At 35.5% G+C, this 25,281-nt stretch overlaps 1 protein-coding gene across 5 annotated transcripts in view; it reads left to right on the top strand.

The window, feature by feature from the left end:
* Positions 1-25,281, top strand: part of RPS6KA3 (ribosomal protein S6 kinase A3) — a 98,396-nt gene that overhangs the window by 13,595 nt on the left and 59,520 nt on the right. For 2 of the 5 annotated variants that reach the window (XM_020914419.2, XM_020914421.2), the window contains exon 2: positions 16,283-16,339. In XM_020914419.2, the coding sequence (XP_020770078.1) occupies positions 16,298-16,339 (42 nt within the window). In that variant the 5' untranslated portion in view covers positions 16,283-16,297. Of the gene's footprint in view, positions 1-9,378; positions 9,473-10,451; positions 10,489-16,282; positions 16,340-25,281 lie in introns of all 5 variants that reach the window. The other 3 variants (XM_020914416.2, XM_020914422.2, XM_020914418.2) reach the window with 3 other exon arrangements.

Raw genomic sequence — 25,281 nt, 5'->3', positions numbered from 1 at the left:
AAAAATTTGAAACAAATGAAAAATTAATCTCAGAAAATAAATAAAGCAGAAAATGGACATTTTGGAACCGAAAAATACAATAACCAAAATAAACTTACTACATGGGCTCAACAGAAGAACAGAGGGACTTCCCTGGCAGTCCAGTGGTTAAGACTCTGGGCTTCCACTGCAGGGGCACAGGTTTGATCCCTGGTCAGGGAACTAAGATCCCACATGTGGCACAGCCAAAAAAACAGTAGAGTGGTAGAAATTGCTCAGTCTGAATATCAGAGTAAAAATAAACCAAAAATTAAATGAAGAGTATCTCAGGGGTCTGGGGAACATTAACAGGAGATTTAATATTCATGTCACCACAGTCTCAGAGCAGAGAAAAAAGGTGGACTTGAAGAAATAATGCCTGAAATTTCCCCAATTTGGCAAAAGATGCAAACCTACAGATTCAAGAAACTGATTGAACCCCACATAAGGTAAACCTAAAGTAATCCACACCTAGAGACATCAAAATCAAACCTTTGGCAATGTGAAATTATTTAATGACTATAGAGTTTAAATTTTGCAAGGTGAAAAAATTTTCGAGATTGGTTGCACAACAATGTGAATATGCTTAACATACTGAACTGTACACTAAAAACTAGTTAAGATGTTAAATTTTATGTCACAATGTATTTTACAATTAAATTTTTTAAAAACAAACTAGAAGACAAAGAATCTTGAAGCAGTTAGAAATGAACTGTTACTTACAAGGGAACAGTGATGGAAGCCAAACGGAAATGGCACACTGTATTTTAAGTACTGAAAGAAAAGAACTGGCAACTCCAAATTCTATACTTAGTGAAAATATCCTTCTAGCATGAAGGTGTAACCAAAGCAGTCTCAGATGAAGGGAAGCTAAGAGAATGTGTCTGTAGTAAGACTGTGAAAGAATGACTGCAGGTAGTTCTTCAAGCAGAAAGGAAGTGATAAAAGAAAGATCTGGAACATCAAGAATAACATGAATTCTACATATTTTCTTCCAGAAAATAGACGGGGAAACATATCACAAGTCATCTTTTGAGGCCAGTGTTACCCTGATACCAAAACATAAAGACAGTACAGAAAAGAAAACTATACATCAGTACCCTTAGAAATATAGACACAGAATCCTCAACAAAATATTAGCAAAACAAATCCAGCAACATATAAAAAGAACTATACACCATGACCCAAGTGGGTTGTATTCCAAGGATGTAAGACTGATTCAGTATTCAAAAATCAGTTGATGTAGTCCACCATATTAAACAGTTGAAGAAAATATTAAAAATGTGCAAAACACATGATTAAAGACATACAGATTGGAAAGGAAGAAATTAAAAAATAGTCTATTAGCAAGTGATATGCAAGATGAAAAAATTTATCAACCTAAACCTTAATCTTTATATAAAAACTAATCAAAAGTGTATCATGGGTTTAAATATAAAACTGTAAAACATTTAGAATTTAGATATGAGAAAATCTTAAGGACTGTGGGCTGAGGAAAGGGTTCATAGACCAGATACCAAAAGCACAACCCATAAAAGAAAATAAATTGGACTTCATCAAAATTTATAATGTTTGCTCTATGAAGAAGATCCTGTTACAGAGATGAAAAGACAGGTTACAGATGGTGTGAAAAAGTATTTGCACACCTATATCTGAGACAGGACTTGTGTCTAGAATATATCAAAGAACTTTCAAAACCTAACAGTAACAAAGGAAAATAATCCAATTAGAAATGTCCAAACAGACATTTCATCGAAGAGGATATATGGAAAACAAATAAGCATATGAAAACTTGTCAACATGGTTAGCTATCAGAGAAATGAAAATTAAAACCACAGTGAGAGATATCTACATGCCTTTTAGAATACTGTTTTGCCAAAAGTTTTCACTTTCGTCTCAGGTTCAAAGGATTTGTTAACAAAATAAGCCACTCATTATATACAAATAAATAATACAAATATTTATTAGAGAATTATCTAGCTTACTTTCAATATACTAACATTAAAAAAGAGAAATAGAAAGAGCAGAGAATACATCACCAAATTGGGTTTTGACCAACATCCAGACTTAAACAGCACTGGGAAAGTTCCATGTCAGTATATCTGGAGTCCCAATTGGGAAAGGGGCCCAGGCAGGGCATCTGGTCCATGGGGGAGATTTCAAAGACTGCAGTTCAGGATTCCCGTTTATAATCCCAGGACACAAACTGATTTCATCATCAATCTGTGACCAAATTGTGACCAAATTGCAGCTCTGGTTTCATGTTAATGCTGTTGGTTTTGTCATGTAAAACTTGGAATGTTGCTAAGCCTGGGGCTTGGTTGGCCAGGCCCCCTCCAGGGGCTCAACAATCTCAAGATTCCTCCCCCATCTTATATATGGTGCTGCAAGTCTTGCACTCACAGCAGGCAGTTACTCACAGTCAACTCACCATCTGGGCAGTGTCCAGGCAGGTTAGAAGTAAGGTCAGAGGCCTACTCTGCTTTGCCTCTGAAGCCTAATCAAGACTATTAATTTAATTTCCCTAACAAATAGCCAAAATGAAAAATGCTAACACTACTTAGTGTTGGTGAGGATGTGGGCAAACTGGCTCTCTCATATGTTGTTGATGGAACAGTAAAATGATACAGCCTTTCTGGAAAACTTTGGCCGTCTCTTTAAAAACTAAACATACACTTACTATACAACCCAGAAGTCGCATTCGTGGACATGTGTCCCAGAGAACTGAAAATGCATGTTCACACAGAAGTCTGTACATAAATGTGCACAGCAGCTTGATTTATAACATCCAAAAGTTAGACAGCAAATGTCCTTCAGTGGGTGGATGGTTAAACAAGCTGTGGTATGTTCCCACCATGGTGTACTGGAATAGTACTAAACTAAAAGGAATGAATTATTGATACACAAGGGAATTCATGCTGAGTGGGGAAAAGGTACTTACCATATGATTCCATTTATATAACATTCTTGAAATGACAGAATTATAGAAATGGAAACAGATTAGTGGTTGCCAGGGTTAGGAAGAAGGGTGAGGGAGAGGTAAATGGTTATAAAGGGGCAACATGCAGGATCCTGGTGGTGAAGAACTGGTATCTTTACTCTGGTGGTTAGATACAAGAATCTATACATGTGATAAAATGTGTAACATGAGTGCACAGATACACACACACACATGAGAACCTGTAAAACCAGTGATATCTGAGTAAGGTCTGGGCATTGTACCAGTATAAATTTCCTGGTCTTGACAGGAAGTTGTGTAAGATGTAACCACTGGGTTAAGGATATATGGGACCTCTGTATTATTTTTGCAACTTCCTGTGAATCCATAATCATTTCTAATTAAAAAGTTATGGGAAAAGTTGAGAAAGCATTAGACAAAATTCAGTATCTATTATCAGTTAAAAACAGTGAAATAGAAATAAAAGTGTGTTGTTAATATTATTAAAAAATAGTCTAAGACCAGTAGCCAGCGTCATGCTTGATAGAGACATATTAGGGGCAATCTCATTAAAAGTATGCCTGCTGTTTTCACGTGTATTTTACATTCTAGAAGAGTTTGTTAATGAAGTTAGACAAAAATCAAAGAATATTCAAAAGACGGATAAAACAGAACTATTCATAGGTGATATAATCATCTAGTTAGGTAATCTAAGGAAACCACTAAAAAGGTTTGTTAAAACCAATGATAGTCTAATAAGGTGGTGTTAAACAGAGTATATATTTTTAAATTAATAAATAGTTTTCTTTGTTAGAAATGATAATGGAAAAAGATTTCATTCAAAATAGCAGTAAAAATATTAAATATATGGAAATAAGCAAAGGACCAGAACTAAATGAAAGAAAATAGTTGCATTAAAGAATAAGTTGAGAGAAAAGCTATGATTCTTTAAATTACTTTCAACAGGATTTGGCGTTTGTTATTTTCTTGTTTATTTTTTTAAAAATTGAGGGTAACTTCTTCTCTGTCTTGAATGAATATTCCCAGAGTTTTACTATTTTTTTCTAATTTGTTTAGGTTTCTTTCAGTTTATAGCTTATCTGGACAGTTAATATAACAATTTTAGTCAAATACTCTTATTAATAGTGTTTATGCTTAATACATGGACAGAGAAGCCTGGTGGGCTACAGTCCATGGGGTCACAAAGAGTTGGACACAACTGACTAACACATGCTTAATGTATATACAGCTAGGATTCATTATCAAGCTGTAATTATAAACTATATTTCTCATTTTTCCATATGTAAACCTTGCTGCCATGCCAGGTTGTGTGTAGACGTATGATAATTTTAAATATATGTATCTGTGTATGTATATGCATGCATAGTTAATAAGTGAGTAGTTTAGATTGTTTTTTCCTGAGTAATTTCAGTTCTAAACTTGTCTAATACACTTCGTGTTAAGATACAGTTGATACTGCTTGGGTGTTAAGTTCTTTTTTATTGTGTATTTGAGCAAGTCCTATGTCTTGTTTCTTTTGCAAGCTATTACTGCTGTCTTTTTGTTCATAAGGATGTTTGTTAGACTGTGTGTAAGTTTACTTATTTTAATTAACAATTATGTTATCAGTAACATATTTTGGGTTCAATTCAGCAAACATTTAAGCACCACTTGTTTTACTGATGAGGAAACAATAATTGGTAATTTTGCCAATTTATAGTAAATTTTGCTATTTATTACAGCAAATAAAGGTTGGCCTTTGAAGCTCAGCATAATGGTGTATCTGTCTTAGATAGGAGGGCTTCATTAATAAGCCTCAAGAAACTAGAAGAAATTATTAGACTTTTCCCTAAGACCTAAATTAGCCAAACCAAGTAATGCATTAACAAATTATCTACTACTTAGATTTTTAGCCCTAGAAATGGAAGTGGACCCATTAGGGTAAGGGGCTCATCAGAATACTCTCAAGTATTTGCATTTGTCACCCTCTTTGGCAAGATAAGCAGGAGGAAAGAGAAATTAACACTCACTGAGCAGCCAGAATGGCTAAGCACACTAAACTTTATTATAACCTCCAGCATAGCTAGTATTCAAATCTTGTAGTTTAGAAAACTGAGACTCATGTTAAGTAGCTTGCCCAAACTTACACCTATAATAAAGGGCAGAGCCAGGTTCTGAAACTGGATATGTCAGGCTCCAAAGCCCATGATCTTTTCTCTACACTGTGATTTCCCAGACTTACCTAATCCCAGGAGTCATCTCAGGTGCCTGTTGTAAAAAACGAAATACTGAGCCATGGGGCTTCTAGAACTTCTGTTTCAGTTTTGGTTTGGGGTAAGGCCAGGTAATGAGTGTATTATTAGCAGGAATCTTAGGTGATTCTGATCATCATACATGTTTATGAAATACTGTCAACTCCATGAAGTACCAAGAGGTGGGATTCAAAGTGTTAGGAAGGCAAAAGTCGCATTGGGAGTACACAGGAGATTAAAAAATATGTTGACACTTTACTAGTAAAATGAGAATAGTAAGATTGGATTGTGGAAATTATAAAATTGCCTTCGGTTGCTTAATCTGCACAGAAAAGCAATGTTTCATTTATTTTCTTCTTATTAGTACTTCTCTTTCAAGTGGGTCTTCCCTGGTAGCTCAGTTATAAAGAATCCGCTTGCAATGCAGGAGACCCCGGTTTGACTCCTGGGTCGGGAAGATCTCCTGGAGAAGGGATAGGCTACACACTCCAGTATTCTTGCCTGGAGAATCCCCATGAACAGAGGAGCCTGGTGGGCTACAGTCCACGGGGTCACAAAGAGTTGGACACAACTGAGCGACTAAGCACAGCACTCTTTCAAGTGACAACATTTGTACATTCCATTCTTTGACATTATCCTTGTTTTACACTTGAATACAAAGCACCCCTAAAGGATACAGATAAAACTGTATTTTGGATGCAGAAAAGAAAGAAGAAACTAGAATTAGAAATAGTGTACAGAACAGCTTTAAAAACGAATTAGTAATGTCCTCAGGTGTAAAAAAGCCCACAAAATTTTAAATACCTTTAATCCTTAAAGTCACAGGATTATAACATTTTCAAGCTGAAAGAGCTCTTAGATATCTGTGTATTTTATGCATGAAGAAACCACGAATCAGAGAGGCTGAAGGGCTTGCCTACAGTTGTGTGCTTATTCGCTTCAGTCCTGTCCGACTCTTTGAGACTCCGTGGGCTGCAGCCCACCAGGCACCACTGTCCGTGGGATTCTCCAGGCAAGAATACTGGAGTGGCTTGCCATTTCCTTCTCCAGGGGATCTTCCCGACCCAGGGATCAAACTGGGGTCTCCTGCATTGCAGGCAGATTCTTTACCAACTGAGCTATGAGGGAAGGCTGTATTTAGTGGCAGACAAAAATCCATACTGGCCGAGATTCCATGAAACTCTTATGGATTGGAGATAAATACCAGAAGATAGTGACTTTTTAGAAATAAATTTAGTAGCAAATCATGTTTACCTTATAGTCCCTACTTTATCTGATTTTATGGTTTCTTCCTTTTTAATTGCCCACTTGAGAATATGAATGTTTTCAAAGGAATCTTTTTTAGGAGTTTATGCAGTTTGAAATATAAACAGACATTTTCAGAACATGTGTTGAGGAAGAATTCTAGTCTTCTCCACCTTTTATTACAGAATTTTATAAATAGAGAAAAGTGAGCACAGGTAGTTGCCTATACTTGAATTCTAACAATAATAGGGCATTTCTGTGTAGTAGTGTGAGCTTTGGATTCAGATGTGGGTTCGGTTGTCTTATCTGCAAACTTAATACCTCTGTGATCTTGGACAAGTCATTCTCAACTTTTTTCTTCTCTATATAATAACATGACTCATGGTTTATTAATGATTAATTGGGATTAAATGAGGGAATATATGTAACATAGCTAACACTGTACTTTGAGCAAAATAATTGCAGAAATAATAGCTGTTATTTCCTTGAGCCAGTAGTTACTTAGAATAATATTAATTTCTGAATGAGTAATTTATTTCCTTATTCAGTATTTTTTATCATAATCAGAAAATACTGGTACAATTCTTGCTTTTAAGAATTTTGGATTTACTTCATGGCCTGGAACATGGTTTGTCTTTATAACTTTATAGACAGTTGAACCCATATTCTTTTCACATTATAAAATTCAGTATCTACCTATTCTAATGTAAGTTATATCAAATACTTCATCCTATTCTATTCATTATGTTAGTTTATGTTAGTGTGCTAAGATTTCCCCTTCTACTTGTTTCCGTTTATTTCATGTCACTGTTTGTGTTTTATGATCAGGTTAGTCTGTGATGAACTTTTCAGTACTGTTTCGCATTGTATTATTTTTAATGACTTGTTTGAAAAAAACACAGGCTAATTGTAGAAAATCTGAAAAAGAGAAATATGCACAAAAGGAAATAGAAGAAAAAATAGAACATCTTTACTCTTACTATGAAATATCTTAGGAAAAGTTTTTTTTTTTTTTTTTAAGGAAAAGATTTAAACGTGATTGAGTAGGGGTTTTAGAATCAGATTTAGGTTTGAATTTAGGCTTTGCTTATTTGCCTTAGGCAGGTTATTAGACTTTTTAACTTATGCAACAAATATTTATTGAGCACCTACTGTATGCCAGCCAGGCATTTTGTTAGGGGCTGAGGATACATGTGCATGTGTGTCAGTGCTTTCAAAGATTGACATACCCGTCTTGACTTAATTTCCTCATTTGGAAATTAGTGATAATGCCTCACAGAGTTGTTAGAAGCTTCAAAGATGGACTTGCCTAGTGTGTGATAATTGCTCAGTAAATGATAGCAATTATTATTACTATATGCATTAAGTACTAATTATATTTTTAGTCCAGATCACATCACCCTTTTAATCAGTTTAAGATTTTTGCTTCACATTTTATTTTTGGCCTTATTATTGCAAACTCTTGCTTTCTTCTTTTTCTTTGTGCTTTTTTATGCTTATCTGTTTTTGTTTGGGTTTCTCTTTAAAGCAGTAAATAATTATGTGAATTTTTTAAGCTTTTTAAAAATGCAACCTAAGACCATTAAATTTTTATTATCAAGCATTTTGAACACATACCAGAGTAGAGAGAATAATGAACCACCATATTTCCAAAGCTCAGCCTCAAAGATTATTGACTCATGGCCACTCTTGTTTCATCTGTACTCCCCATCACACACACACACTACCTCTCTTCCCCTCCCTGGCTCCAGCGGATTATTTTGAAGCTGATACATCAGTTCAGACATAAATATTTACATGTATATTTCTTAAAAGATAAAGAATTTTTTAAACATTTAATTAGCATACCATCATCACTCATAAAAACATCAATAATTCTGTAATAGCATCAAATATCCTTTAAAATACTCTGTTTTAAGTAGATACTTTACAGTTCTTAGTGCAAATAGGTGTAAAATAGGAATTATTTCCGTCATCTTATTTTAAGTTTTTTATTCTTGTGGCTTGGTTTCTTTCTGCTGCCTTATGGATTCTTTTGTTTGAGGAGGTTATGAAAAATTGAAGAAAGAATTACAGAGCTGGAAAGACTTGGGTTTGAATCTTGCTTCTGCCATTCACTAACTTTGCTGAACCTTGGTTTCCTCATCTGTAAAATAGGGGTAATTATACCTACCTCATGTGCTTAGGGTTGAATGGGATGCCTACGTAAGGTACTAGTCACAGTCTTTGCCAGTTATGATATTCTCCAGTGATTTGGACTGCAGTAAATAATTATAATTCTCAGTTGTTTTATGGTTTTTCAAAGCATTCCAAAGTTTATTAGCTAGTTACTAGAAGCAGGTTTTTAAATGTCTTTTTAGGAAAGACAGAATTTAGAATCTTAGTTTTTCCGTTCTTCCACTACCTCTTTTATTTTCAGTCCACATTAATTTATCCTAAGGTTATAAATCTTACCTTTAACTTTCTAAAGTTTTATATTGTTTATATACTTATATTATTTATTCTTCATTAGTGACCTTTCTCCTTTATTGGGGTTAATTATTTTATTCAGTTATTTCTAGATACTAAGTTGGTGTCAATATACTTTACCAATTCTTTCCTACCTCAGTATTCTTGAATTCTTATTTTGATTCTCTTTCAATGGTCTAAGACATACCTTTGAACAGTTCATGAAAAAAGGTACTACCAAGGTGGTGAAATTTTATAAGACTTTGCAGAACTAAGAATAATTTCCTGTAACCTTTGTATGTGAAGAACTGGGACAAGGTATAAAATTCTTAGATCCTAACTTTTCCCTTTTAACTCTCTGTAAGTCATTACTTCATTGTCTTCTGGCATTTTATTGTTGCAGAGGAGAAATCTGAGGTCAATATGATTTTAGTTCCTTTGAAAATAACCTATTTTTTTCTGCTTGTATGCTTGTAGGATTATATCTTTATCCTTGACATTTAAAAACATTTGCCAGGACATGTCTTGGTGTTGATGATCTCTGTTGAACCTTCTCAGTCTCCAGTCTCAGGTATTTTTTTTTCAGAACTGGAAAGTTTTCTTATATTTTTGATTAATTAAACTGCTGGTTTTTCTTTAGGAGCATCTGTTATTCATAGATAATTTCTACGTCTGTCCTCCATAGTTTTTTAATCTTTTCTTTCATTTTTTTTTCATTTACTCAAGTTTGTCCTCCGTGGCATGGATTCTGTTTTCTGCAGTGTCAATCTGATACTTGCTATTCACAATGCAGATTTAATTTTGGCTACCATGTTTTCATTTCTTTATTCTTATCTCAACATACTCTTGTTTCATAAGCAGAGTTCCCCTTAGGGGTACACTCCAAAAAATGAGATGGATTCAGGCCTAAAGACTTACTTTTTTCTGAGGCCACAACCACAGGAAACCTTCAGAGAGGGGAAAAAAAGCTTCTGAAAGATTCTTCTAAAACTTAATAATGTAAATATAATCAGTGGTCATTCCTACCCTAGTCTAGAAAATAGAATAGTCTTGAGTACTAGCAGACCTTTAGTTGCTAGAGGAATAGCAAAGCCCATGTAATGGCACCTTAGCTAGAAATAAGTGGATTTTTCTAATTACATTGATTGTTTTTTCTCTTTATAAAATAATATATAATAAATGCATATAATTTTGAAAATACAGTACAAAGAAGAAAATCCTATGACCCAGGTAACTACTGATAAGATTTTATATGTTTTCCAGTTACATGCACACATGTTGGGGGGGGGGTGTGCAAAATTGGGATCATACGATCTAGTTTTGTATCCTTTTTAACTTAATATATTGCAGTCATATTTTTGCATCATTATTTTTTCTTTGAGGCCCTGATTTTAACCATTGCATAGTATTACTACATATGAATAGATGTATTATGCTTTATTTAACCAGTCCCCTGTTGATCATTTAGATTGTTTTCTATTTTTCAGTATAATGAGTATGATGAATATCACTGTACATAGTCTTTATGCACATCTCTGATATTTCCTTAGGATAAATGAGGAGCTGATTCTTAATCCTGTCACATTGGTAAGGATTATATACATTCCTTATTAAGAATATAAAATGCTTGTTTCTTATTGTTTCAATGTGATTGCATAGAAGATTCTTTGGATTCTGAACAATTTGTGCTATCTTAACTGAAGTTTTAGAGAGGTTTCTCATGCTTCATCGTCAGCACCTTCATGGAAATCCTCTGCCATATGCTTTGGGCAGGAAAACCACTGCTGATATCAGGGAGTTTGGAAGGCAGATATACTTGTGGAAACTTGAGGATGGTTAAAAAAAAAAGGCATGGTTCCTGTTTATATCTACAACCTGGATTTCCAGATTAGTACACTAAGGCTCTGGCCCCATTCTTTTCCTCCTCCCTTCCTGTTGTTTTAGGCTGTTCTCTATGAGAAATTCTTTTCTCCCAATGTTCATATGTATATTTCATTTCTAGGTGGTAGGATGTCATGAGATGATATGTCCTGCTAAGTTCAAGGTAGCATTACGAGTCACAAATCATTTTTGTAGTCCTAGTGTATTTGTGCAAGATGGTCTTCTGCTGGACTCAGTGCATTTTTTAAAACTTATTTTATATTTAGTGATAGAAAACTACCAAGCAGCCTAGAAATGTGCATGGTAGTAACACACCATTACAGCAAAACAATCTGTTTAATAGGGTTGCTTAAAATTAAAAAAAAATTTAAATAGAAAAATATTCTTGATTTTAACATTTTTAAAATTTTCCTTAAAATACTTTGCAGTATTCTAGAAGTCCTGAAACCTTGGTTCAGAATTACTGATTTGAATTGTTTATCCTCTTAAGAGCAGGAAAATTATGTGATAATTTTATACCACAACATTAGAAGTTGTGTTGAAAACAATACCTTCTGAAACTGAGGCTAACAGTCTCCTTTGTCTGATTTGTTCTGGTGAGACCCATATTGTATGTTATTCTAATTTTTGACTTTTACACATTCAGACTACCAGAGTAAAGCATGATTAGCATTTCCTAACCTTTTCCAGTATTTCACATAATATTTGCATATGTACAGTCTGCCAAGCTCTGTGATTTTTTGGCTGGAAGGCATTATGGTGGGATGAGAGAGGATAAATACGTTTGCCTCGCATTTAAACTATTCTGTTTCACTCGTACTCATTCTTGAGCCACATTGTGTAAAAATATATCACACATATGAATGATCTCTTCCACCCTGCTTGGCAAGAAATTGGCTGTAGTAAGTGGTGAAACAGGTATCTCAATACTCTCCTGTACTTCTTCATTGCATTATGACTTTTGGAAGCTAACTGTAGAAATAGAAATATTACACAGTCAATTGAAGGCAAAGAGGGGACAGGAAGTAGCATTTACTGAGCATCTACTGTCCCTTGGTGAGTCCTTTTAATTATAGCATCCCTGTGAAGTAGATATTATATGCATCTTAAAAATGAAAAAACTGAAGCTCAAAGTGTTAAGTAACTTAGCCAGTTAACTACAGTAGTAAGTGACAGGATTGGAGTTTAAACCTGGTACTAGCCAGATTCAGACCACATGTTTGTTCTATTTATTTCTTAAAATTAGAGAAATAAATTTTCTTGTTTAATTGGAATTATTTCTTGAACTTTTGAAACTATAAGTATTACAATAGTGAGTCACATTAGTGGTCCATGTAACCTAATCTCTAGTGAAGTCAAGAGTCCTTTTTCAGAAGGGAAAATTCTTAGCCACAGAGGTAATTATCCTCATTTTTAAATAGTTAGCATTTGAATCCTTGTTTTGCTGAAGTGATACAAAGGTTTATTGAAGTAAAGTTGCCTTTTGGGGTTGATTTTGGTAACACTACACTGGTATGTAGGATAAAATTAGCTTTTATATTTTCCTGCTTTAAAAATTAAATTGTTCAAAGTTCTAAATCTTTTGTAAACTCAGAAAGGAAGTAGATGTTTTTATCCTCCAATTAAAAATAAATAATTATATTTAAAAAGGCTGAAACATTAGTAGTTTGAAAAAAAGTAGAGCATAAAATACCTTTAGATTATATTTCACTTAACTTTTTTCTTAGATTGCTTTGTTAGTATATTGTATTAATTAACTGAGTGGAAAATTCAGAAAAGAGAATGCATTGTACGATTTATGGATTACATGAAGCTGAAAATAGTGAAGAAGCTGATTGACAGAGTTGGAATCTAATCTATAGAGGTTGTAGCAATGAATAAGAACTGGAAAAAGATGAATAAAAAAATTTAAGGCTCTAAGCCTAAGTATCAAAAACAAGATAGAGGATAGAGGGCTTAGTTACAGTGAAAGTGAAGAAAACAAGAATTTAACCAACAGAAAACAAGAAAGAAATAAAGAGTGTGACTCAGCAATGTGTTGTGGACATTCCAAAAATAATGCATTTGTGAACTGCATTAATATGTTTATTATGTAGAACAAGGGAGGTGATATGCCCTTTACTCTGCATTGGTTGTATCAAGGTTGCAGTGTTAATTGCACACAATTCTCTTTTCCACCATTTAAGATGAATTGGTTGCATGCTCAGTAAAGAAAGTGGTCTCATCTTTTAAATGGAGTGTTTGAAGGAACTTGAATTATCTAGAAAAGAACAGACTTGAGGTGTTCTTTGAGTTTATAGTCACAGCCGTAGATTTACTTCTGTGACTTTGTAGGTAGAGTACAGACAAGTTAGTCATCGCATGTTAGTAATCCTCTTAAAGAGAATTTGCATTTGAGGAAAGTTACTATATGAAGAAGAGCATTATCTAGCAGTCAGTGCTTTTCCTGAAATGGTATGGTAAGCTCCCCAGTGAGGTATAGTACTTTCTTGTCCTGATAGTGTTCAAATATAGGTGAGAAGTGGATAGAAAGAATTTAAGCATATGATGTGAGTATGTTTGTATATTTGGAACAGAAAACTAAGATCAAAATGACTTTATGCAGTATTATTTTATCCTCTTAAACCTGCCTTACCTTAGTAATAGTAATTGGTGTTGGTACAGCTTCTTACAGTTTATAATGTATTTTCTTATGAGTTATCTCAGTTTTGAGCTTAACAACAACCCTTTGAGTAGACAGGGCAGGTACCCCCATTTTGAACAGATATAAAGTAAATGGATCAGGAGACTCTCTGAATTGCCCCAAATCAAAGCTTTTTAAGTGGCAGATCTAGGACTCTATCCCTGGTCTACCAATTCAGATTCAGTGCTGTTTCTCCTACACCAAAAAGTAAGTTACAAGCTGGGATTCTTACTTTGCCTTGAAAATCACAAGGAGCAGATGATTCTCAAATTATATTCCCATGGAAAATATAAATGTAGCTCAAGTTAAACCAAGGGTTCTAAAAGCCAAATAATGGGGAGCCATTGAGTAGATCTGTGTTAATAGGAGGAGAGTACTATGTACAATTAGTGAGAAAATCTACTTTGGGCTCCTAGATTAATGATGATACCATTCCCTGAGACAGTGAATGCAGAAGTAGCAAATTGGTGGGCCGCAGAGGGAGTGATTGAGTTTTGACAATAATTAAAATAGCTAACTTTGATTGCTTACTGACAGGTCTTATATCATTATCTTATTTAGTCTTCACAGCTCTCTGAAGATAAGACTTTTAATCTCCACTTTCCATATGAAGAAAAAGCTTAGATAGTTTAAATAACTTGTCCAAGTCTTCATAATCAGTGTAAGAGCAGGACTTTGAATCTAGGTGTCTGACTCCAAAACCAGTGTTCTTAAGAGCTCTTTTAAGATTTTTCTGGGATATTTGGATAAAAATGATCAGTGTTCGGTTGAATAAATGGTTGTGGCTTTTAAGAGAAAGATGTATCCTGGTGTTATTTGAGTCCTTACCATAGGAGTGGACAATACATAGCCTCTGAAAGTATCTTCAGAAAATAAAGATTTTATACCTGCTTCCTCCTTTTCTGTATTTTGGCACCATTTCTGTATTTTGGCTTTGTAATCTTGTGTGGGCATTTCCTAACCATGGAACATACTCTATGAGTATTTGAAAATGGAAGTTGCCCTTTTTATGGGTCAGTAAACCTATGAGATACTGTAGGATGGATCTTTAGGATGAGGGTTTTCATCTCCAGTTTGGTGCCTAGAACATAGCATGAATGAAATGAAATGGATGGATGAATGGATGGATGAATAAATAGAGATAGAGAGAGTGCAGAGAGGAGTTCAAAATCAGAGCAGATGTCTCTTGTGGGTTGTGGGGTAGTGGATGGCTACCTTTTATTTCCTAGTTGATAATTCTCTAAAGATGGTTAGCTTAGATCCTTGTACTTTGTTGAATTAACAAGTGCCCAGGAGCATTACTTCTTTTTCCAGTGAGGGAGCTAGAGAAGACATTACGTATACCTGACTTTTGCTTTTGTTTTTAATTACTCAAATAATACATATTCATTGTAGACATTGTAGACACATTAGAAAATCCAGATAAGCAAGACAATTTAAATTGTCTAAAATTCTACCACTCAGAGATAGTCACTGTTAACATTTTGGTGTATATCCTTCCAGAGTTTTTCCCATACAAATATATACATTAAAACATGTATATATTTATTTACAATGGGATCATTACAATCCATACTGTTTTGTAAACTGCTTTTTCACTTATTACATGTGACTGTCTTTCCATGTCAATAAACTTACATCTTTATCATCATTTTTAGTGACTGCATAGTATTCCATTATATGGATGTACCATATTATATTTAACTAGTTCTCTATTGTTAGGAATTTAGGTTTCCAATTTGGAGTTCTTTTTGGAAAAAGTTATGGTGAGCATTCTTATATGTACATCTTTGCACACTTGTCCATTTTTTTAAAAAGTCAAAATGATGAGACATTTCAAAGTTTTATGTGTCTTTTTTGTTTTTTAAATACAGGCTTAGATTGCCTTCTTGAAAGGTTGTGCTGATTTACACTCTCTACAGCAGTATATCCAGAATGTTCTTATCCCCATACCTGTATTAGCACTGGGTGTTATTTTTTTCTGTAAATCATTACCAATTTGAAAGGCAAAAGTATCTTTCAGTTAAATGCATTTCTTTGATTAGTACTAAGGCTGAACTCTTTTTTTCCCTTATTACTCATCTCTGTTGAAGTTCAGTGTTTTTTCTTACAGGTTTGTAAAACGAAGTTCTTTATGTATTGAGGATACCAACCCTTTGTCATATGTTGCTTTTATCTTTTTTGGTAATCAATTTGTCTTTATCTTTTTTATGTCTGACAGAGACATTTTAAACTTTTATGGATTCAGATGTCATTTTTTTACCGTATGATTTCTACCCTTCTTACCTCATAAGTAGTACTCACCTGTGTTTTCTTCTAATGCTTGTATAATTTTACTTTTTGACACTTAAACATATAATCCATCTGGAATCTCTATTGATGTAGAGATTTAGCTTAATTTTCCCCCCAATAATTAATCATTTGCCCTGATTATCAATGGAGTTTGAATTTAGAATGTGTTTTGCCATAGAAAGTATTGTAAACAATGTTTGGTGAGGTTTAAATAAGACCATTGTAATGCATTTAACTCTTAAACTCAAGGGCTTGCCAGGGATTACCTGGAAAGGTAACCATCAGCTATTACATCATTTCCATGGAAAAATATTTTTATACTATTAAACATCAATTTACACATTAACTTTTGAAGCACAACCTGTTGCAAATTGGCAACTACATACTTTAATGGTGGTTCTTTATTTCATTAGAACCCTTTAGAGTGAAAATATTCCTATATGATTTTGTTTTGTCTGCCTTCGTTTGACTTGAACTGATATGAAATCTCTTTTGGTAATTTTCTACTTGCTATGCTTTTCACAGAATGGACAGCAAATTATGGATGAACCTATGGGAGAGGAAGAGATTAATCCACAAACTGTAAGTAAAATATTGTATCATAGGGATAAAGATAAATCAGATACCATGAAATTTAAACATTCTTATTTTTAAACTGGGCAAAGTAATGATTTTACAGTGTTGGAAACTTATTGATGCTTTCACGTTAACTTTACCAAAATACATTCTTGAATATGCCAGTGGTATTTTTAAAAACTGTTTGACAAGCCTGATTTTAAGACAGATTATAAAGACAGACTTTATATTGTTGAAAGTTTTTCGTTAGTAACTTAAAGCTTGCTTAAAAAAAACCTAATCATAGATTTATTGATGAAATAAATGGTCATGCTTTTTAAAGATGATTAGTGTTGAAAATGATTGTTCACCATTTCCTCATCTTGCTTTTTTAATTCAGTCCTGAATCCCAGCACCTAGACCAATGCCTGGCACATAATAGGCGCTCTTTAAATATTAAAGAAACAAATTAATAAATTGTCTCCTCATACAAGATAACCATCGCTAGCAGCTTAGTTATTATCATCATTTTGTTCTGTATATAAGACAATTATTATTATTGTTTTACATTATTTACTATTATTCCTTGTTTTACATCCATATATCTGACATCTAGTACCCAGTAGATGTTCCATGAGTGCTTGTTAATTAAAGGAACATATGGATTAAGTCTTGGCTAACATGCAAAGCCTAGTGCCTGAGGCTGCCTTCATATTTGGTCTAGATTTCTTCACCTTCCTGATTATTTGGGTCATTACTTCATTGGTCTATAGTATATCTTTATTAACATGTAAGTAAATATAAAAACAATTAGTATTAATATTGATTTTTCTGCCATCAGCCACCTTGTTTTTCTTGCTACAACAATTCCTTTGGAAGGAAAACCTTCAAATTTTTTATTTTCTGTAGTATAAAATCAAATCATTTTCCATTATGATAATCTGTATACATGGCTCATACTTTCCCTCTGAGTACTCCCAGCATTAGTGACATTTACATCTGAAAGAAGATTGCATTCTAGAGATAGATAGGTTGAAAAAGTGCAGGACTAAGAAACTACCAGCAATGTGGGTTAAGTTGTTGAGATCATTCCCCATTACAGGAATCTGATATTAGATGAAAGCCTATGTGGGAGAAGGCGAGGGCTGGATGTTTCAAGAGAACAGCATCAAAACATGTATATCTAGGGTGAAACAGATCACCAGCCCAGGTTGGATGCATGAGACAAGTGCTCAGGCCTGGTGCTCTGGGAAGACCCAGAGGGATGGGGTGGAGAGGGAGATGGGAGGGGGGACCGGGATGGGGAATACATGTAAATCCATGGCTAATTCATTTCAATGTATGACAAAAACCACTGCAATGTTGTAAAGTAATTAGCCTCCAACTAATAGAAATAAATGGGAAAAAAAAAGATGAAAGCCTAATGTTTAATATTTCTTTAATGATATTAAATCCAAAAGACTGTCAAATATTTCTTAGCCTTATACTTTTAAATTGTATTTGTCTTTAATATACAATTGCATGTTTTTGTCAGTTACTGTTAAATAGTGAAAGTTGAGATGTTGTGGTAGTTATTTTATATGTAATGAATTACCCTAAACTTAGTAGCTTAAGCCAACATACATTCATTAACTCACAGTTCCTGTGGGCCAGGAATATGGGCATGGCTTAACTGGGTACTTTTGTTTAGAGTCTCCTGTGGACTAGTCAGGGAGTTTGCTAGGGCTAAAGTCTCATTTGAACCTTGGCTGGAGAAGGGTCTGCTTCCAAGCTCACATGTTTGTTGGCCCTGATTCCTGGCCCCTAGAAACTGTGAGATAGTAGCTATGTATGGGACTCATTGAGCGGTAGACTTTCTTGTAGGTTGATTGACCCCGTTTTGAACCCCCTCCTTTCTATGGGCTGGAATGCAGAGGATGATGATTAGCCAGTTTTGGCCACAACAAAACTATAGAATGGATATAGAATAACAAGAAAGAAGAAACTTGGATCCTTAGTGACTTAAGGACCTAGCGACACTTCTTCACTCTAACCTAGCCTTGTACCTGTGGAATGCTCCGTGAGAGAAAAATAAGCACTTCTCTTGTTTGAGCCTTTGCATTTGGGGATCTTTTTGTTAGAGCAGCTGAGTCTGTACTCTGACTATATCTAGTCATTCATTGGAGAAGGCAATGGCAACCCACTCCAGTACTCTTGCCTGGAAAATTGCATGGACAGAGGAGCCTGGTAGGCTGCAGTCCATGGGGTCAGTAAGAGTCAGACACGACTGATCAACTTCACTTTCACTTTTCACTTTCATGCATTGGAGAAGGAAATGGCAGCCCACTCCAGTGTTCTTGCCTGGAGAATCCCAGGGACGGGGGAGCCTGGTGGGCTGCTGTCTATGGGGTCGCACAGAGTTGGACACGACTAAAGTGACTTAGCAGCAGCAGCAGCAGTCCTTCATTAATGAAGTATTTAATGAAGGTCTGTTTGGTGTCAAGGACTCTACTAACTTGTTAGAGACACAAAAACACATAAGGGAAACTTGTAGTTTAAAATGGCAAAATAAAGCTATTTTTGTCCTCTTCTCTGAGATACTATCAGCCTAAACAACAAGGAAAATAAAAAACAGAAAAGTGGTCTTTGAAATTAGAAGACTTCTGTTATTTGAACCACAATATATAAATATGAAAAGCAGGTAAAAGCTCATAAAAAGATGGAGTTGTAGGACCTTCATGCTGGTAAGTAGTAGATCAGTGGGAAGGAAACCTTGTTCAGGGCCCCAGAGCCTCAGAAGAGCTCAAGAATGAGGTCATCTAGTACTATGGAAAGTGGAGGTATGGCCCAGGCTGAAAATAGCGATTGGTTGAATGTCGACATAAAAAGCCTTCACTCTATCCCATCTCCTACCCTTGGAAGAGACAGAAAGTATTTCGTAGAGAAAAATTAACCAGAGAGGCTCCAGACATAGTAAGTGGGATGAGACGCTGTGCTGGAAACAGGGAGATCAAGTGAAAGGCTACTCCTCAGTGGTACTGTGATTCCCCTGCCCCTACGCATTTCACCAGCCAGGACCATATCCTCCATACTGGAGAGTGGAGTCATCTTTCCTGAGGAAACAATGATCCCTGATAAAAGACCTTCAGGTAACTGCCATTTGGGAGATCTTCATTGTAAAGGCTGGCTGCTTGGCCAGATAACCTACAAGAAAGCCTACCAGTTGACAAGCTCCAGAATATCTGATCCACTTCTTAGTGCCTCACTCGTAAATATGAGTTAAAAGCCAAATATCACCAGACACTTGAGAAAGGCTTCTAACATGAAAGAATAAGTTCTTAAGGGAAAGAGACAATGCAGGAAAAAGAAAAATCAATATCCTTTGAATGCTAAGAGGTGAAGTTGATTTTCTAAAACAGAAGTAGAATGCTATTTTTTTGTTAGAAAAAGAAACTCTTAGAAATTTAAAATGTGATAATAATATTTTATATTTCAGTAGAATATTTAGAAGCTAAAGTTGAGGAAACTTCATAAAAATAGAACAAGACAAAGAGAAAATAGGAGAGAAAATGAAAGAGAAGCAGTCTAACAGTTACCTAATAGGAATTCCAGAAAGAGACAGTGGGGAAATGGAGGGGAAGAAATTAGGAAAGAAGTAGCATGAGATACATATTTTTCCCTATATCTTAATATCTTTGAAGTCAGAATGTTTTTTATGATTGAAGATGTGACACATTTTAATTGGCATCACTTTCTCTTTCTTAATGTTACAGTGATAATCATGCTGTTAGATTAGGTAGAATGCTAAAATACCAGAAAAAGTTTTTTTCCCTCAACATGAGGACCGTAAGTCTCTGGATTAAAACGGTTTACTGAAAGCCTGTTAATAATAATAATAATTAAAATAAGCCAGAAAGACCACCCTACTCTAAAGAAGGGTCCTTATAAAATATCAAAACACCAGGGATAAAGAGAAGTTTTGCTGTGGGCTAAATGTGTTTCCTCAAAATTCATATGTTGAAGCCAATGTGATGATATTTAGAGGTGGGGCCTTTGGGAGGTGGTTAGGTCACAAGGGCTGAGCCCTCGTGAATGAGATTAGGACCCTTATAAAATATACCCTAGAGAGCTCCCTCACCCCTTCTGCTATGTAACAAGAAGATGCAGCAAAAAGATAGCTATCAATGAATCAGGAAACAGGTCCTTACCAGACACCATATCTGCTGGCAACTTGGGCTTGGACTTCCTGGTGTATAGTACTATGAGAAATAAATTTATATGGAGTGGGTATAAGAAAAGTATCAGACATTTCAGCATTGAAAGTTGAAAATCAAGGAGCAATGCCTTTGAAATGTTTAGTAAAAATTATTTTCAAGGAAGATATTTTCAGACATGTACCTATTCTTTGGAAGTTCCTAGAAAATGGGCTCTGCCAACAGTAGAAGATTGTTAACTGAAGGCAAGAGATTCAGGCAACAAAGGACCCAACATTTACAAAAGCACAATGAAGAAAATTCCTTCCCATTATGATGAATAAAGGATGCCTCAGAAGATTAGTTCATTCACTCCACTTAGACAGTCCTCAGTACAGATTGAAGCAGACAGATGATTCCAGGAGGGCTGTCTTCAGGGGAGATGTTAGAAGTTATGAATTATCCAATAGGTTTGAGTACTGAAAATTCACTTGAGACACAAAGAGAAGAATTTGAGATAGGTACAAAGAAAAGAAAGCAAGTTCTAAAGCAAAACAACTATAAACTTAAAAAAAATGTGTACGGGAAATATAACTAGGGTATATTCCTTCAAGTAGTGAACAGTGTTTACATAGTCATAATATTTATAAAGACTAAATATTGATTTAACCAAAGCTTGTGTTATGAGTTGTCGTCTATAATAGGATGTCTAAAGGTAATAACTGAAATTGGTGTCAGAAGAAAATAGTATAAGGTTGTTAGCTATCATATAAATAACAGAGGGAACAATGAATGGAGCTGAAAGTGTATCGAAGACACTAGGTACTGCTACTTTTTGGTTATATAAGCCTTGCATCATTATTTGACCCTTTAACCTTCACTCAGACCTTCTTGACATATGGAGCTGCCCCTGTGATTTCTCTTAAACATGTCCCTTGATTTCTGTTTGTGGGAGAGTTGTTTCATTCTGGTTGAATTTTTTTTTTTTTTTTTTTTTACTTCTTCACACCTCATCTCTTCCTGTTTTCCCTTTTGTTCTTTATGCTGCAGTCTTCCTCCTTCCCATATATTAGATCCACCTTTCTTCCATCTTCTAGAACTTATTGCTGTTTTCCTTTCTTTTGGCTTTCTGAAGGCTCAACCCTTTCTTGTCTATATGTACTTGAAGTACAATTATTTCTTTCACATGTCTAATAAAATATTAGAAAATTTATCTAATTAAATTGATCCATGCCAGAATAAACAAATAGTTATCACCTTCCTCCATCTCCTTCCCCCAGGAATGTTTGCATGTTCAGTTCAGTCACTCAGTCGTGTCCGACTCTTTGTGACCCCATGGACTGCAGCACACCAGGCTTCCCTGTCCATCACCAACTCCCAGAGCTTGCTCAAACTCATGTCCATCGAGTCAGTGATGCCATCCAACCATCTCATCCTCTGTCATCCCCTTCTCCTCCTGCCTTCAATCTTTCCCAGCATCAGGGTCTTTTCCAGTGAGTCAGTTCTTCACATCAGATGGCCAAAGTATTGGAGTTTCAGCTTCAACATCAGTCCTTCCAATGAATATTCAGGACTGATTTCCTTTAGGACTGACTGCTTTGATGTCCTTGCTGTCCAAGGGACTCTCAAGAGTCTTCTCCAACACCACAGTTCAAAAGCATCAATTCTTCGGTGCTCAGCTTTCTTTATAGTCCAACTCTCACATCCATACATGACTACTGGAAAAACCATAGCTTTGACTAGATGGACCTTTGTCAGCAAAGTAATGTCTCTGCTTTTTAATATGCTGTCTAGGTTGGTCATAGCTTTTCTTCCAAGGAGCAAGTGCCTTTTAATTTCATGGCTGCAGTCACCATCTGCAGTGATTTTGGAGCCCCCCAAAGTCTGTCACTGTTTCCATTGTTTCCCATCTATTTGCCATGAAGTGAGGGGACTGGATGCCATGATCTTAGTTTTCTGAATGTTGAGCTTTAAGCCAGCTTTTTCACTCCTCTTTCACTTTCATCAAGAGGCTCTTTAGTTCTTCACTTTCTGCCATAAGGGTGGTATCATCTGCATATCTGAGGTTATTGATATTTCTCCCAGCAGTCTTGATTCCAGCTTGTGCTTCATCCAGCCCAGTGTTTCTCATGATGTACTCTGCATATAAGTTAAATAAGCAGGGTGACAATATACAGCCTTGACGTACTCCTTTCCCAATTCAGAACCAGTCTGTTGTTCCATGTCTGGTTCTAACTGTTGCTTCTTGACCTGCATACAGATTTCTCAGGAGACAGGTAAGATGGTCTGGTATTTCCATCTCTTTAAGAATTTTCCAGTTTGTTGTGATCCACACAGTCAAAGGCTTTGACATAGTCAATAAAGCAGAAGTAGATGTTTTTCTGGAACTCTCTTGCTTTTTCGATGATCCAGCAGATGTTGGCAATTTGATCTCTGGTTCCTCTGCCTTTTTTGCATGTTTAATAGCCATCTTTGCATGTTAATTCATATTTACGTATAATTAGTTGAATTTATCACCAGTTAACTTGCTCCAGCCAGTGTATTTTGTTCTTCTCCCATACCTTTTAGAGAGACTTTATTTTTATCCTTTATTCTGCTAAGGCTGGGAGAGAGAGATTGCCTTCATAGTAGGTAAGTTACTGTATAGCTCCTCAAGCAAGGATACCTTCCTGGACTCCAGGATTTTCTGTCTTTCCTCATCTGGTCAGAGGACTCCATGCTCTGATGATCCATGCTGGGGAAATAGGGAGTTTGAGCTGTTTCAGTCTCCATAATCATCCAGGAATCTTTAAAGCAGTTTCTTGTTTAGTGGGAAAATAATTGTCTTAATGGTTCTTACAGTGGCAGGCAAAGGTTCTTCTGAGGTTTGAGAATTAAAGGAGATAAATAAATACCTAGCACAAAGGAAGAGCCCGATAAGTGTTAATTTTCCTGTCCTCTTCCTCCCAGAGACTGATCCTGCTCTCTCAGACTGTTAACCAGGGATTAAGTATGCCTCTTAGAAACAAGGGTGGTATCCAGTAATTTTGTGGCTGACAGTAGACCTGAGTTCAGACAAAATTGAGAAATGACTTTTTCTTAATTTGGCCCTTTGGCCCTTCTATTCCTTGTATTGTTTATTTCTAATGGCCATGCATATGTGAATTGCTCATAACATTAACTTTGTATTGTATTATTACAGTCCTAAATACTATATATCAACTCAGTCTTTGTAGCTCTTATATCAGAGTTACATGCATGATTGTCAAGAATTGGAAAAAGCTTGTTAAAAGTAGTAGTGGTAAAAATGGTTTTAAAAGATACAATGGAGATGGGTCATAGATGACCTTAGATGCCAAGTTAAAGAGCAACACCCTGTGAAGGTACACAAGCAGTGTCCCGTTCTTTTCAAATCTCCTGATGGGACTTTAGTAATAGTTTTTTCCAACTTCTACACATGCCTAAGGCAGCAGTGATGTGTTTGATGGCCTTCACAGCATCCAGGGAATTTCACCAGTTGCCAGTTTTCTGTTGATTTCCTCCATGTCCTTGAAGGTTCCCTCAACTCTCTTAAAACTTGTGTTTGAACATCCAGAAATGACACTCATAGCCATAAGTCCAGCACACACTTGTGTAGTTTTTGAAGTTATGGGTTAAATACAAACTACAGAAAGAGAAGCCCTAGAAGAGTAGACAATAGTCAGTGAAGAACCCACTCAACACAGCAAAGTACAATAGAGTGCTCATTGGCAGTGAGCATTTGTGGAGTGATACATTAATGACACTTACTGACTGATTGTGTAGAGTATTGTCTGCGGTTCTAACTCTCATAGGCTGAGAGTATATTTTAGCACTTAGAGCATGGGGAAAATATGCTCTAGTAGATTTAAGTATATGATACTTAGAAAAATATTTCTGAGATTAAGTAGTATTATAATTAGCACTGCATGGTGGCATTAAATGGCATATATGTATAATAGACAAAATTTCCAAGCATGTAAGATTTCCTATACTACATTTTTCACCCTCTTTCAGGGCTATTTTTAATTTCTAGTGTCCCTTCTCTCCTCCCCTAAGAACTTTTAAAAATCACACACACACACACACTCCCTTTCAAAAATAAGATCATAACTTGCCTAACTCATATGATCCCTCTGATCCAAATTTGCTTCTCCTCTGCTGTAGTCTGCTTATCACAATACTCATTTTTTCAGAGTTTGAGTGATCTAAACCATAATTGGAAAGAAAGAATATTCATTTGATTAAGTTCTTTTGAAATGTGAGTGGTTTATTTAGTCAACCTGAAATACTGGTTTATTGAAAGTTGTAACCTCTGTACTTGAGTGGATCTCTTAATTTACCCATTTTAGACAAAAATGACTAAGTGAAAAGAACTCCAGGCTAAGCAGGAAAAAGTGAATAAGGAGACCAGCAATACCGCCTAGGGTGTATTGCTGCTTACTGCAAGATGCCAGTCTGGCCCTCAGTGGTGCTGCCCCCTTGCTCTTATAGCATGCTCAGGGGAGATGTTGTGAGTGGAATATAGTGTGCTTTCCATTGAGACAGGGCCTTAGAAGCAACCCCTCTCCATGTTCTAGGAAGCCACTACCATTTGGTTCAGGTTGATGGTCATGAAACGTATTTCCCATCTCTGATTTAAAACCTTATAATCTTAGTATTTTATAACATTTTTTATTGATGGATGTGTGCTACAGAATACTTCCCCTATACTTAAATGGAAGTCCTTAAATATTAAACTAATTAGTATCTGAAAATTTGATTTCATACAAAAAAAAAAACCCTGTATCTGAAGGAATT

Source organism: Odocoileus virginianus, unplaced genomic scaffold (assembly GCF_023699985.2).
Source record: "Odocoileus virginianus isolate 20LAN1187 ecotype Illinois unplaced genomic scaffold, Ovbor_1.2 Unplaced_Scaffold_4, whole genome shotgun sequence".
NCBI lineage: Eukaryota > Metazoa > Chordata > Mammalia > Artiodactyla > Cervidae > Odocoileus > Odocoileus virginianus.
Note: the sequence above shows the minus strand (reverse complement) of the source record. Positions and strands in the feature narration are given on the sequence as shown.